This window comes from Schistocerca americana, chromosome 8 (genome assembly GCF_021461395.2).
Source record: "Schistocerca americana isolate TAMUIC-IGC-003095 chromosome 8, iqSchAmer2.1, whole genome shotgun sequence".
Lineage (NCBI taxonomy): Eukaryota > Metazoa > Arthropoda > Insecta > Orthoptera > Acrididae > Schistocerca > Schistocerca americana.
The window spans coordinates 519,892,930-519,909,999 of NC_060126.1; the positions used below are offsets into that span (position 1 = coordinate 519,892,930).

General features: G+C 39.5%; 1 protein-coding gene across 1 annotated transcript in view; it reads right to left on the reverse strand.

Moving 5' to 3' along the window:
- LOC124545157 (RING finger and transmembrane domain-containing protein 2) overlaps positions 1 to 17,070 on the reverse strand; it is an 83,374-nt gene that overhangs the window by 39,923 nt on the left and 26,381 nt on the right. The window contains exon 2 of the mRNA XM_047123991.1: positions 8,587 to 8,925. Within this exon, the coding sequence (XP_046979947.1) occupies positions 8,587 to 8,925 (339 nt within the window). The remainder of the gene's footprint in view (positions 1 to 8,586; positions 8,926 to 17,070) is intronic.

Here is a 17,070-nt window from a genome sequence, read left to right on the forward strand (position 1 = left end):
TCATCATCATCTACATGGATATTCTGCAAATCACATTTAAGTGCCTGGCAGAGGGTTCATCGAACCACCTTCACAATTCTCTATTATTTGAATCTCGTATAGCGCATGGAAAGAACGAACACCTGTATCTTTCCATAGAGCTCCAATTTCCCATATTTTATCGTGGTGATCGTTTCTCCCTATGTAGGTCGGTGTCAAAATATTTTCACATTCGGAGGAGAAAGTTGGTGATTGGAATTTCATGAGAAGTTTCCGTTGCAACAAAAAATGCCTTTCTTTTAATGATGTCCAGCCTAAATCCTGCATCATTTCTGTGACACTTTCTCCCATATTTTGCGATAATACAAAACGAGCTACCCCTCTTTGAACTTTTTTGATGTATTCTGTCAGTCCTATCTGGTAAGGACCCCACACTGCGCAGCAGTATTCTAAAAGAGGACGGACAAGTGTAGTGTAGGTAGTCTCCTTAGTAGATCTGTTACATTTTCTAAGTGTCCTGCCAATAAAATGCAGTCTTTGGTTAGCCTTTCCCACAACATTTTCTATGTGTTCCTTCCAATTTAAGTTGTTCGTAATTGTAATACCTAGGTATTTAGTTGAATTTACGGCTTTTAGATTAGACTGATTTATCATGTAACCGAAGCTTAACGGATTCTTTTTAGCATTCATGTGAGTGAACTCACATTTTTTTGTTATTTAGGGTCAACTGCAAATTTTAGCACCATTCAGATATCTTTTCTAAATCGTTTTGCAGTTTGTTTTGATCTTCTGATGACTTTACTAGTCGATAAATGACAGCGTCATCTGCAACCAACCTAAGACGGCTGTTCAGATTGTCTCCCAAATCATTTATATAGATAAGGAACAGCGAAGGGCCTACAACACTACGTTGGGGAATGCCAGAAATCACTTCTGTTTTACTCAATGACTTTCCGTCAATGACTACGAACTGTGACTTCTCTGACAGGAAATCACAAATCCAGTCACATAAAGGAGACGATACTCCATAAGCAAGCAATTTCACTACAAGCCGCTTGTGTGGTACAGTATCAAAAGCCTTCTGGAGATCCAGAAATATGGAAATACGTAATTGATCTGAAATCCCTTGTCAATAGCACTCAACACTTCATGTGAATAAAGTGCTAGTTGCGTTTCACAGGAACGATGTTTTCTAAACCCATGTTGACTGTGTGTCAATAGACAGTTTTCTTCGAGGTAATTCATAATATTTGAACACGATACATGTTCCAAAATCCTGCTGCATATCGGCGTTAACGATATGGGCCTGTATTTAGTGGATTACTCCTACTACCTTTCTTGAATATTGGTGATTGTTAAGTATGGAGCTAAAGCATCAGCATACTCCGAAAGGAATCTAATTGGTATACAGTCTGGACCAGAAGACTTGCTTTTATTAAGTGATTTAAGTTGCTTTACTACTCTGAGGATATTTACTTCTATGTTACTCATCTTGGCAGCTGTCCTCGATTCGAATTCTGGAATATTTACTTCGTCTTCTTTTGTGAAGGCATTTCAGAAGGCTGTGTTTAGTAACTCTTCTTTGGCAGCACTGTCTTCGACAGTATTTCCACTGCTATCACGCGGAGGAGGCATCGATTGTTTCTTGCCGCTAACATACTTCACATACGACCAGAATCTCTTTGGATTTTCTGCCAGGTTTTCCCGAGACCCTCTAACCTAAAAAACCACCCAGTTCATGCCACACAGTCTCTGCTACCCATGTAGCCGCCTCCTGCATACAGTGGACACCTGACCTATTCAGCGGAACCTGAAACCCAACCACCGTTTGGCGCAAGTCGAGGAATCTGCAGCCTACACAGTCGCAGAACCATCTGAGCCTCTGATTAAGACCCTCCACTCGGCTCTGTACCAGAGGTCTGCAATCGGTCCTGTCGACCATGCTGCAAATCATCATCATTCACAGTTCAGGAAGGGGCTGTTTCTAACACGAGCCTCTCCATCTTTTTCTCCCACCACGTTTCTCACTCCCTGCCCCTCCACCCCTCTTCCCAGTCTTCTTTTCTCCTCTTCTCACAGTCTTTCATTCCACCAATCCATTTGTCTCTCAGCATGGCCCGCTGCACGCAGCAGACACAGCGGCAGCACCCCAGCAAGTAACTGCACATTTCACTCAAAAGAGACAGAGAAGAGGCATGGCAGAGCAGCACAGCTTTGGCAGTTCAGTGCATAGTGTAGCATGTCCTGCAATGTCCACTGTAAACCCCTAAATGTACTGAGATTTAGATTCTGAATCTGATTTGGAACTCAATTTTAGGTTTCTGTGGAATAACAAGTACAAGCACAAGTGAAGTATACATGGTGGATATATGTTGTCTATGGAGGTTCCCAATCAATTATTTGGGGAAAGATTCCAGTTACACAACCACCAGTTTGGAGAGATTCACATGCTGATAGAAGAAGACTCAAAAAGGAAAACCAAGTAACTTGTGAGAGTCCACAATTACTAAAGAAAAATTAGCAATATGTTTAAGGTACATGACTAAAATAATTTATTTTTCTTTTTTTCTTTCAATATTTATTATAATTAAGTGAAAGCAATTTCATTAATAAATCTGAGAATTTATATACCTGACCCTACCCCCATGAACCATGGACCTTGCCGTTGGTGGGGAGGCTTGCGTGCCCCAGCGATACAGATGGCCGTACCATGGGTGCAACCACAGCGGAGGGGTATCTGTTGAGAGGCCAGAAAGCACACTTCCCTGGGGCACACCTGAAATTAATTTTACATCTGGCAATGATCCTCCATCTGAGATAACATGCTGTGCCCCCCTACCAAAATGTCCTCAATCCAGTCACAAATTTTACTTGATACCCCATAAGATCAAACTTCTGACAATAAGCGTAGGTGTGATAATGAATCAAATGCTTTTCAGAAATCAAGAAATACTACATCTACCTGACTGCCTTGATTCAAAGTTTTCAATACATCATGTGAGAAAAGTATGAGTCGCGTTTCACATGATTGATGTTTTTGGAATACATGCTGGTTGGCATTGAGGAGGACATTCTCTTCAAAATAACTCACTGTGTTTGAGCTCAGATTATGTTCTAAGATTTGTACAACAAACTGATGTCAAGGACATTGGACAGCAATTTTGTGTATGACTTCTACTACCCGTTTTGTAGATGGGTGTGACGTGTGCTTTCTTCCAACTACTGAGCACTGTTTTTTTTTTTTTTTTTTTTTTTTTTTGAGGGATCTACGATATATTATAGTTAGAAGAGGGACTAACTCGGCAACAAATTCAGTATAGAAGATGATAGGGATTCCGTCGAACTCTGGAGCTTTTTTCAATATTAGCAATTTCAGCTCTTTCTCAATACCACTGACACTAATACTGACTTCACTAATCTTTTCAGCAGTATGAGGATTCAATGGGAGCAATTCTCCAGTACTTTTCTTTGTAAAGGAACATTTGAAAGCAGAGTTAAGCATTTCAGCTTATGCTTTGCTATCCTCAATTTCAGTTCCTGTCTCATTCCCTAGGGATTGGACACTGACTTTGGAGCCGTCAATAGTCTTTACATATGACTAGAATTTCTTTTGTGGCTTCATACATTGCTCTCTTTACAGCCAAACGTGTTTACTCAGCCTCTCTCTGTCTATAATCCTATGCTTTGTTTTACACTTATTATGCAACGGTCTCTGTTTCTTTAGAAGTTTCTTTACATTGGCTGTATACCATGAAGGGTCTCCTGGTCTCCTCTCCCCCCCCCCCCCCCCCATTATGAACTGTTTTACTGGGTTTTATCTACAAAGTGAATGGTCAATTGTTCATTTAAACCTGAGCCATGGTTCCTCTACATGCTCCTGCCTGTGCTTAAAGTTTCATTAAGATATGACGCTACTGATTTTTTATCTAGTTTACTGTAGTATCTTTCTGCTTGTTTTAGTCATCTTTTGTACTTTGGTAATCATTGTTTCCACAACCACTACATGATCACTGATACCAGTTTCAATGTGGACATCCTCAAAGATGTTGGGTCTCTTTGTTGCCATTAGAGCCAATATATTTCCATCATGAGTGGGGTTCTGAAATATCTGTTCTGAGTAGTTTTCTCAGAAGACATTTAGTAATGTTTCACAGGATGTCTTATCACATCTACCAATAACAAAACTTTAATTTTCTCAATGGATTGATGGATGATTAAAATCTCCACCAATCATTACAGTACGATTGGGGATCTTACATACAAGTGAACTGTGTTTTTACCTAAGTTTTGGGTTATATCACGAGATGAGTCTGGTGGGCGATAGAAAAACCCAATTACCATTTTATGCCCATCCCCGATACTGAGTCTTGCCCAAACAATCTCACATGCAACTTCAATTTCTGTCTCAGTGGATCTGAGTTTCTTGTCTACTCTGACAAGTACACTACCTCCATTTTCTATTAGCCTATCCGTTCACTATATACTTAAATTTTTCCCAAAAATCTCACTGCTATCAGGTTTCAACCAGCTTTCTGTACCTAGTATGAATAATGGCAAAGCTTCTAGACATTACAGAGGAAATGATCAGAACTGCAGGGCCTGTCAGAATTCAGTGGGTGCACTGAATGAGGATAGCATGGATAAATGGAAAGATTCCCGACGGTTGGACAAAGGGAGTAATTGCACCTATCCTTAAGAAGGGTAGCAAGCACTCTTTGAGAATCACTGAGGAACAACACTACTGTGCCCCAGCATGAAGATTTATGAAAAAGTAATTCTACAGAAAATCACGACAAGATAGTATCACAGTTAAGAGAAGAATAACAAGGATTTCAACCTGCAAGATCAACTACAGATGCCACATTTACAGACAAACAGGATGTAGAAACGAAACGGGAGTTATATTGAAGTTGCATTCATAGATATAAAAAAGGCTTATGAGACTGTAAGAAGGGAAGAGATACGGCAAGGTCTGAACAGACTGGAACTGACAAAAGGAATGCAACTGAGAATCAGAAATATGTACAAAAATGCCTAAACTGTGTTATAATAGACAGCAAAAGATCATAATGGTTTATGACAGACACAGGGGCTTGGCAGGGAAGCGTGCTCTCACCAGTGCTTTTTAGTATAGTCATGGACAACATCATAAGGAAAATTCATGAAGGGTCAACAGCAGACAATATGAAAATCGTAGCATATGCCTGAAATATGATTTGGGGAGAAAATGAGCAGAAATTGGAAGAACAACTGGCAGAGAGTAATTGAAAATGCAAGCATGGAAATAAGCTCACAAAAAGTGAAGTAACGAAAATTGGTAGGAAAACAGAAAACTGAATGATTAAGTTGCAATGGAAAAATTAGTAAAGATGTAGATGCTTTAAGAATCTAGAAAGCAAATTAACCATGAACGTAAAGATCAGGAATGAAATTTCAGAGAGAATAGAAAACAGTTCGAAATTTTATTACTGTGTATTGGGCTTAATTAGAAATTGGAAAGTAACTGCCAAAGCAAATATATGATATACAAGTCGTACTGACCTATGGATCAGAATGCTGGACTTTGACAAAGAAAGATCTGTGCAGAGTACAAGCAACAGAGATGTGCTTTCTACGAGGGATTCTGGGTAAGATGAGAAAGGAGTTATAAGGAATGAAACACTACGAAACATCCTGCAAATCAAACCCTGAAAATCTGGATGAAGACCAAATGGACGACCGTGAACAAGATGGAGACTAGGGGATGGATAATGTGAACCAAAGAGAACTGCAATGGGAGGAGGTGCTCAGTGAGAGACTGTGGGAGGAAACAGGAGCTTGGAAGAGGCTCTGTGAATGACCTGTATAGGCAAAAACGTTCGAGGAGGAATAAGAAGACTTGGTTGTCACATTAGTGACAGTATAAATATAAATCCTTATGTTTTATTGTGAAGCATACCATACTTACTGTCATGTACTATGATGTTACTTTGGCTGATGCAAAAACTAACATGCACATCTCTTCATTGTGTGCATAAATATAAATTCTTAAGTTTTAGTGTACAATGTTATTGTTGTGGTCTTCAGTCCAGAGACTAGTTTGATGCAGCTCTCCATGCTACTCTATCCTGTGCAAGCTTCTTCATCTCCCAGTACCTACTGCAACCTACATCCTTCTGAATCCGCTTTGTGTATTCATCTCCTGGTCTCCCTCTACGATTTTTACCCTCCACGCTGTCCTCCAATACTAAATATATCATATTTATTCTCATGTATAAATATGTTACAACAGTCAGTGTGAGAATAAACATAAATAAACTGTATATCTTCTCTATTAATTATTGTAAAATCTGTAAAAAAAAAATCATTACTGTAAATCTAGTGAAGAAGAGAGACTCCCTTCACTCATACCCATCCTGGTAACGTATTACAGTTTGGATACATGAAATTCATAATAAAGTAAAATAATTGTTCCTCCCATTTAGTGAGGAACAGATACTACTGTTACTATCACCTAAAATTTAGGGCATACTCCTGTTCAATCCAATAACATGGTTTTTGATGTGTCTTTCAATGCAAAAAGACATCCATGCTAAGAAGGATTGTGGCAATTGCTACCCATCTGTGTGACCAAAGCAAGGTTGATCACAATTTAACCTTAAGGTTCTCACAAGTGCCAATCAAGCACCAATGGAGAAATATATATACTACACACACGCGTACACACATGCATGTGCACGCATGCATACATACGCACGTTCACACAGGTTTTTTTACTTGCTAAAAACAAGAAGTAGCAAAATTTTTTATTGTATTTATGATGAGTGATAAAACATAGATCCATCATAACTCTCAAACTTGAATCAAAAACAGAGGTAGTACACTTTCTAAAACAAATGTGCATAATAAGAAGCCTCACAAGGAGCTGCTGAAATTGTTAAGCCCTGAAACAGTTGATACAAGTAGTCAGCGGTCGCTCATGCAAAATTTTACCAATGAGCTACAATGTGTTGGCCTATAGCCTTTTAACTTACAAGGTTAATAATTGTAACTAAACTGAATATATTAATTTTATGTATATAGATTGAACTGTTCAAATATATTTCAATTTTACAATTTTTCATTTAACATTGGCAGGAATGGAAAAAAAATGATGCCAACAGTAGGAATTGAACCTAAGCCAACAAATTGCCAGTCGGTGTGCTTGACAACAGGCTAAAGCATCATTAAGTCAACTGCTCCTTAAAAATCCCTCATACTCTATGCTTGCACAATATGTTACATTGCCATGCAATGAAAATTGCTGTTTTGGTGCTGGGAGCAACGTAGCAAGCATTGTGCTGGACGGGATGTCATCACATCAGAGCATGTGTAGTTGAAAACAGACACCTGTGTCCCTTCTCCGAGATGATCGTAGCATGGCTGATCATCATTTCAGCACTCAACACTGGTTTCTAGTTCTCAAAGAAAGAGCACTACAAAACCTTGTTTTGTCCACTTTAATTTGAATGTCAGCATGCATTTGAAGAGAAATGGTGTAATTTTAGTGCCGTTTCTGGCTCACAGTCAAAGACAAATGGCATAATTTTAGTGTGATATCTGGCTTGCATTTAAAGAAAAATAGCATAATCTTAGTGTAATATGTACTATGTGCTGTAGCACATTAGCACATGATAACTGGCTACAACTGCAACTCTAAGTGACCTGTTTCGATAATCTGTAAAAACTTTGATCAAATGACATTCTGCATAAATAAATACATCAGAGCAGTTAATAATTAAGTACACTCCCTAAATGTATTTTGATTAACAAAACATTGATCTTATAGATGGGATACAGTGCGCTTACCAATGGTATAGGAATACATTCAAATTATAAACTAAAAATAAAAAGTAAAATCAAACAAAAATGTGGTTCCCATAGAGCCAATCAAAAGTAACAGTATCACATCAAAATGCCAGTGACAGTCATGTCACTTGAAAAAAATATGGCAACTGCTCAAAACAGGTACTAGATTTGAGCCCAGTTTACCGTAAAAGACAAAGGACAAGACCATCGGACAGAGAGTTAAGAGGGGCAGCCGGATTGAAATGGCCACAGGAAACAAAAGATCCGCAGAAATGGAAGAACCTGCAGGGATCCTCTGTTGCCTGCCAATTCGAGGAGGTCATACCATCAAATTATTGAACTAGCTGATGATGGGACGAATTATTTACTGTGATGAGAGACATTTAGTGTAACACTGGTTGGAAGATGTTAGTTTTATTTTTGGAGACCAAACAATGTGTCTCTACTCAAGAATGAAATTGTGCAAACACTGACTGCTACTGTTTAACATTACAATCTTATTTATTTTTGTGCTGCATAGCATATCATGTCATTGTTACATAAATCACATTCTGCTCCATCATATTAAATATTCATCACTGCTGTCACCAACATGCGAAGTAGGAGCATGGATAGCCATTTTTAAAGTTCTACCAGTCATTATTGCCCCCAAACTAAAGTAGCTTCCAACCAAACACCACTAAAAAGTGCTCCACATATTGAGGACTGTGCATTTTACAGTACAGTGGCAACACAAAAAGTGAGCACATTTATTTTCCACTTAGCTAAAAGAACACTCACCTTCATCAATATTATTATTGTTGTTGTTGTTGTTATTATTTCCACTATTTATGTGGGTGTGGACATGGCCACCAGTCTCTGGGATGTTCTGTTCACTGCCAATATGACTTGCATTTGGGGTACCTACATCAATGGAAATTGCAATACTATCTGTTGAGTTCGTGGGATCATTTTGTACTACTGGCTGTGGTCTTTGCTGAACAGCACTGACTCCTTCACCACCGTCACCAGGACCATGGAGCCATGATGACAGGCCACCTTCTTGAGCTGTACGTGTCAGCTCAGCATATACAGAACGCAAGTTTTCTCGGATAAGTCGAGGTGTACTTGTTGTGGCCCCTGTAAAAGAAAACATACGATCTCATCACAATCAAATGTGCATTAACATACATACGATAAGAACACAGAATTTCTGGTGATATTATCTTGACATAGTAAAACAGATTGCCTGCTTATGATCCACTGCTAAATTCTCTTTGGATGCTTTAAAGCCTCACAGTCAGTTATAGCCCCTTTTGTATTAACTACTACTCCCAGAATAATTCTCATAAGTTCAGATCAATGTGTGTTGTACTTCTCGGGTAAGTAGGGCTGTCCTGTAGATCAATGGTCCCCAACCGTCTCGAAACTATTACTTCCATGTGCAATCAGATGTTAGCTATTAACCCCCCCCCCCCCCCCCCCCCCAAACCAACCATTATCAACATCATAAATAATACCATTTTTGTAGGTGTCTCACTAAACCATGAACTAAAGAGTCATTTAGACAACTGGTGCTGCTTACTTAAAACAATATTTTTTTTTATGTACAATGCTGAAGCAATTCTCAGTGCATTGCAACTGCTACCTACAACTCCTCCTCAGAAAAGTATCCATACTGAGGGTAGAATTCCTCTGTACCACTCAGAGACCCAACGACACACCCTTTCAAACTGTGCCAAGTTCAAATGTGTACACTATACTTATTGTTCGTAAATCACTTAACTGCTGGATTCCTGAACTGGCAGAAATTGGAAGAATTCGGGTCACCAATACTTTGTATCTGACCACTCTCAATAATAATAATAATAATAATAAAAATACTGTCTAGGTCCTACAGCAGGGAAATAGCATTATACCCTACAGCAGTGAAGTAGCATTATATGTTGTATCATGTTACCAGATAAGTTTATTTACCATTGCAAAGCAAATAATGAAACAATTTATTGTCTACTGCAGGAACTACCTACAACTCAGTGAAGACATTTTAATGAGATATTTAAGAATATGTGATATACGTGTTTCAATTTTACTGTCATAAATGGATCATACAAACTATACGGTATTTGTAGTGGCTCGGTATATGAATAAGATGTCCATGCATTCATTTCACAAGGTATAATCTCAGCCACACAGTCACATGTTACTGCTCGCATTTGAAATAAAAGAATGTAATTACTGATAAATAATGGAGTCAGTACTACGCTCTGAAGATATGGTGATAATAGTAACAATCTTCTAAAAATAATTTAGTGTTGTGACTGAAACACAGTTGAGCCTTTTGTTTTTACCCCTCAAAAAATTTCATTTTACCCCTAGGTTAGGAACTACTGCTGTAAATGATGCAATACTTGCACTCACAGAACAAAGTACATATGCAAAAAGTATTAAATACAACCTGTTGTTGTTCTCTACACTTCACAACCTGGGTGTATGCCAACACACATCATCACTGGTATCTGAACCTAAATCTTGTGCTATAGCTTATAATCTGATTTCCTATAATCCCCTTTTCCCTATAAAAATTGCTGGCAAAGCCATATTTCTGTGAACCCATCTACACAGCTAAGAAGAGCAGTAGGAAATGAATTACAGCAAACTGACGCAGTGAATTGCAAAGTGAGTCACATTTGGACATAAAATTATTAGAGTACAAATGTTTATTCTAACCATTGATGTGGGCTAGAAGAAATGAGTCTTTTATGAGTGTCGCAAACAGCCACAGAAATTGTACTGAGCTTGGGCAGCTGAGTTTCACGCCCTCAATTGTAAGTCACAGTTCGTCAAAGTCAAGTCTCAGGAGTCTTATACAGACACCGTAGTCTCAGATGCAATAATTTGTTTGGCCCCAGATAAGGAGGTACATCAATGGGCCCTTCTGTTTGAGGACCCTTTGTTAGGAGAGGTTTTAAATAAGGGATAGTCACTTGATGTCTCCTGCAGTGTGGGCTGCTAATTAGAGGCCTGGAATGATGTCGCCACTGTTGACAGCATGCAGCCCCTAGTGCACGGAGGCTAACACATTGGGGAAAGAGGGGGTAGCTGCAGTACAGAAGAAGCCAACCAGGTTGACATGGAATAACATGTTGTCAGCAGCAGGAACAGCAAATGCCACTTTCTTTGTGCCCCTCTTGCTTTGAACAGCATGAGTGGGCAGTCTGATTCCAGTAGTGGGTTCATTGCATTGACAAAAAAAGTCACATAGCAGTGGTATGCCACTCTCTACCCCCCACCAAACCCACCCGCCCACTCACCCCCTTCCCCTCCCCCTCCAAGAGTCATTGCAAGAATCAATGATTTAAATATTCATACCATTCCTCCCCCCCCCCCCCCCCCCCAATGAACCATGGACCTTGCCGTTGGTGGGGAAGCTTGCGCGCCTCAGCGATACAGATAGCCGTACCGTAGGTGCAACCACAACGGAGGGGTATCTGTTGAGAGGCCAGACAAACGCGTGGTTCCTGAAGAGGGGCAGCAGTCTGGATGATTGACTGATCTGGCCTTGTAACACTAACCAAAACGGCCTTGCTGTGCTAGTACTGTGAACAGCTGAAAGCAAGGGAAACTACAGCCGTAATTTTTCCCGAGGGCATGCAGCTTTACTGTATGGTTAAATGATGATGGCGTCCTCTTGGGTAAAATATTCTGGAGGTAAAATAGTCCTCCATTCGGATCTCCGGGCGGGAACTACTCAGGACGACTACGTTATCAGGAGAAAGAAACCTGGCAGGAGGAACAAGACTTCTGGTCAGGTGAATACAGGGTTATAAATACAAAATCAAATAGGGGTAATGCAGGGGTAGGTTTAGTAATGAATAAGAAAATAGGAATGCGGGTAAACTACTACAAACAGCATAGTGAACACATTATTGTGGCCAAGATAGATATGAAGCCCACGCCTACCACAGTAGTACAAGTTTATATGACAACTAGCTCCACAGATGACGAAGAGATTGATGAAATGTATGAAGAGCTAAAAGAAATTATTCAGATAGTGAAGGGAGACGAAAATTTAATAGTCATTGGTGACTGGAACTCGATAGTAGGAAAAAGAAGAGAAGGAAACGTAGCAGGTGAATGTGGAATGGGGCTAAGGAACGAAAGAGGAAGCCGCCTGGTAGAATTTTGCACAGAGCATAACTTAATCATAGCTAACACTTGGTTCAAGAATCATAAAAGAAGACTGTATACATGGAAGAATCCTGGAGATAATGGGAGGTCTCAGATAGATATGGTAAGACAGAGATTTAGGAACCAGGTTTTAAACTGGAGGACATTTCCAGGGGCAGATGTTGACTCTGACCACAATCTATTGGTTATGAACTGTAGATTAAAACTGAAGAAACTGCAAAAAGGTGGGAATTTAAGGAGATGGGACCTGGATAAACTGAATGAACCAGAGGTTGTAGAGAGCTTCAGGGAGAGCATTAGGGAACGATTGACAAGAATGGGGGAAAGAAATACAGTAGAAGAAGAATGGGTAGCTTTGAGAGATGAAATAGTGAAGGTAGCAGATAATCAAGTAAGTAAAAAGACAAGAGCTAACAGAAATCCTTGGCTAACAGAAGAGATACTGAATTTAATTGATGAAAGGAGAAAATATAAAAATGCAGTAAATGAAACAGGCAAAAAGGAATACAAACGTCTCAAAAATGAGATCGACAGGAAGAGCAAAATGGCTAAGCAAGGGTGGCTGCAGGACAAATGTATGGATGTAGAGGTGCATATCACTAGGGGTAAGATAGATACTGCCTACATCAAAATTAGAGAGACCTTTCGAGAAAAGAGAACCACTTGCATGAATATCAAGAGCTCAGATGGAAGCCCAGTTCTAAGCAAAGAAGGGAAAGCAGAAAGGTGGAAGGAGTATGTAGAGGGTCTATACAAGGGTGATGTTCTTGAGGACAATATTATAGAAATGGAAGAGAATGTAGATGAAGATGAAATAGGAGATATGATACTGCGTGAAGAATTTGACAGAGCACTGTAAGATCTAAGTTGAAACAAGGCCCCAGGAGTAGAGAACATTCCATTAGAACTACTGATAGCATTGGGAGAGCCAGGCATAACAAAACTCTACCATCTAGTGAGCAAGATGTATGAGACAGGCGAAATACCCTCAGATTTCAAGAAGAATATAATAATCCCAATCCCAAAGAAAGCAGGTGTTGACAGATGTGAAAATTACCGAACTATCAGTTTAATAAGCCATGACTGCAAAATACTAACACGAATTCTTTACAGACGAATGGAAAAACTGGTAGAAGCCGATCTCAGGGATGATTAGTTTGGATTCCGTAGAAATGCTGGAACACGTGAGGCAGTACTGACCCTACGACTTATCTTAGAAAATAGATTAAGGAAAGGCAAACATACATATCTAGCTTCTTTAGACTTAGAGAAAGCTTTTGACAATGTTGACTGGAATACTCTCTTTCAAACTCTGAAAGTGGCAGGGTTAAAATACAGGGAGCGAAAGGCTATTTACAATTTGTACTGAAGCCAGATGGCAGTTTTAAGAGTTGAGGGGCATGAAAGGGAAGCAGTGATTCGGATGGGAGTGAGACAGAGTTGTAGCCTATCCCCGATGTTATTCAATCTGTACATTGAGCAAGCAGTAAAGGAAACAAAAGAAAAATTCGGAGTAGGAATAAAAACTTTGAGGTTCGCCGACAACATTGTAATTCTGTCAGAGACAGCAAAGGACTTGGAAGAGCAGTTGAATGGAATGGACAGTGTCTTGAAAGGAGGATATAAGATGAACATCAACAAAAGTAAAACAAGGATAATGGAATGTAGTCGAATTAAGTCGGGTGATGCTGAGGGAATTAGATTAGGAAATGAGGCACTTAAAGTAGTAAAGGAGTTTTGCTATTTGGGGAGCAAAGTAACTGATGATGGTCAAAGTAGAGAGGATATAAAATGTAGACTGGTAATGGCAAGGTAAGCGTTTCTGAAGAAGAGAAATTTGTTAACATCGAGTATTGATTTAAGTGTTAGGAAGTTGTTTCTGAAAGTATTTATATGGAGTGTAGCCACGTATGGAAGTGAAACATGGACAATAAATAGTTTAGACAAGAATAGAATAGAAGCTTTCGAAATGTGGTGCTACAGAAGAATGCTGAAGATTAGATGGGTAGATCGCATAACTAACGAGGTGGTATTGAATAGAATTGGAGAGAAGAGAAATTTGTGGCACAACTTGACTAGAAGAAGGGATAGGTTGGTAGGGTATATTCTGAGGCATCAAGGGATCACCAATTTAGTATTAAAGGGCAGCGTGGAGGGTAAAAATCGTAGAGGGAGACCAAGAGATGAATACACTAAACAGATTCAGAATGATGTAGGTTGCAGTGGGTACTGGGAGATGAAAAAGCTTGCACAGGATAGAGTAGCATGGAGAGCTGCATCAAACCAGTCACCTTTGTCTGCATGCCAGAACAAGCTTTTCATTGAAGTGCGGGTGACGGATATGCCATTCACCCTACAAGTCGACATGGGAGCTGCCGCGTGCCTACACAACTCTCAGATATACGTCAGGCTATGGTCCCCATTGTTGGCATGCATCGGGTGTCAATTGGTAAGCTATAACAAATAGCAGATATCTCCTCTCAGCCAATTCACAGCCAACAAAACTTACAAGTCAGCTGTCTGCCCCGTTACACTGTTAAGGATTAACAATGTGGGTACTGAAAATCTGTTTGTATTAGGTGCCTTTCCTGGCTTTGACTTTTCTATTGTGGATGTGGTGCATCTGGTGTCAAGGTGTCTCATCGTGAGTTGGGTCCCTTGTGTTCTGAGTTTTCAGATCTGTTTGTCCCAGGGTTAGACTGTGCAAACAATTTCACAGTACACAACACCAACAAACCCCCCAGCTGCCCTTGCTTTTTTCGGCTGCAGCCAGTGCCAGTAGTTTTATGTGACCAGGTTAAGTGAAGTGATTAGACAGATTTCTTCATGTGAATGGGCTACACCCTTAGTGATCCTAAAGAAGTTGGCAGTTCGGTTTTGGCTCAGTGGAGACCTCAAGGTCACTATTAATGCTCTGTCAGTCATTGACAGTTACCCCCTGCCTTGTCCCAGGGAAGTTGTTCACAAAGTTGGCTGGAGGTCAATTTTGTTTGAAAATCAAATTGGCTGAAGCCTACTCCAAATTCCATTGAATGAGACATCAAAACAGTTGCTTGTGGTTAATACAGTGGAAACTGGCTATACCAACATTCAAAAGACCTTGAAAATTATGTTGTTATAAACAAGTGTCATCGTAACCAAGATTCATATTTTCAGTCTATTGTGGTGGCAAATGGAAATATATAAATTTATTTAGCCTTTTTTTTAAATTTTATGTACAGTATTCACTCTTAATACACTCTGAATACAGTATATGGAGCAGTATGTTGAGTACGCGCCAAACTTATTTATTTAGGAGTGAAGTACTCAGTCATTTTACTCTGCTGTCTATTTGCCCAACACACACTTCCTACATTATGTTCTCTGTTCATTATTTCATTTGCAATTTCACTGTTCCATCCCCTAGCTACATAGAACACACTTTATTTCTTTCTTCTTCCTCTTCTTCTTCTTCTTCTTCATCTCCCTCACTCACTTCATAGTCACACTGTGGTCCTGATTCTTCACTTCATTTGCAATTTCATCTTCAGTTCCCTTTTCAGTTGTGACAAGATCACCATCAATCACTATACTTGGAACCAAGAGCAACAGTGGTCAAGTTTAGGCCTGTTCTACACAACTATGTCACATATTCTTCGATAGCCAATGAGTTCTCAGTAGTGTCCTGAGTGCTCTGTTGTGAATCCCATAGCTAATGTGAACATTAAACATGATCGTAGTGAGTTGTTTTGTCAATTTAAATTCCATATGTTGCAAGTTTTATAGCTGATCGTGGTCGTAAATGATAAATTCTGCATAAGCAAGTGAGAGACATAATTTGCAGGATATACGCTTCCTTCAGGCAGAAATCAACGCTTGCGCATATTGCAACTGCCACTTGGAATTGTCAACAATAAAATACTTGTCTGTGCCTCGATATGCACAAACCACCATAGGTTGTGGATTGGGCTATAGTGTCATCAAACTAGGCTTCAGTTTTGGCAGCATTTATTCCTTCTATTACCATTCCTGCATGACAGAAACAGTTCTTGATGGTTTGGGATGTCACCAGGCTCCAAGCTTCAGTAATGCATTTGACTGCATCCATCAGTGTAATAGAATAATTTTGCTTTTTCTCAACACATCGTATCATTTTAAGTAATATGAGCTTGCCATACTGGCATTTCAGGCTCCTAATTACTCCTTGGTGCAAGGGCTGCAATAAGTTTGCCATATTTTCAGGGAGAAAAACAAGCTTATACTTATATGGATATGGTGTCTGTCCTTTCGGACATGTCCGGAAGAACAGACAGCACTGATGACCTTCAGCCGTCTAGAACAAAATCAGAATTATATTAGTACCTTTAGCTTAATATTCTCCAGAACAGAGAGTGCAGCATGTGCTGGACAGTTGTCAACAAAAACCAGTGTTTACCTTTTCTGACTTCTAAGCTCCTGATCGCAACACCTTATTTCGGGTTTAAAGAGTTCGGACATCACTCAGGCCTTTTTATTAGCATTGTAATGCTCTGGCAGATTTTTTACATGCTTAAAATACCTAGGATTTTTTGATTTACCGATCACAAACAATTATTTCTTCTCAGTTCCATCTGTGTTAGCACATACCAGAAATGGTATTCTCTAGACAAGTTGCCATCAACACATTTTTGGCCGTTAAATTTCAGAGTTTTGTCAGGTGTCAAGCCAAAGAAAATACCACTCTCATCTGCGTTAAAGATGTCACAGTCTGCATATCCTTCACGAATTGTAGGCCACACAACAGTGAGTCACTGTTGGAGTGTTCCACTATTCACACTGTTGACTTCAATGCTCACTTTGCCAAAAATAATGCTGTGATATTGTTTGAACCTGTCAATCCAGCCACTGCTGCACACAAATTCCTCATGTTTTAATTTCTTGGCAAATTATTCTGCTTTTACAATAAGGAGAGGTCCAATAATGGATACATTGATGCTTCTCTGTTAAGCAATGCTTCACCCACTTTGCTCCATTCAGCTTTTCGTAACCGCTTAATTTTAGATCCATTTTATTCAAAGACAGTAACAATTTTATCCTCTTGTTCTTCCAAACCATTTCGACTGTGGAATTTACAAA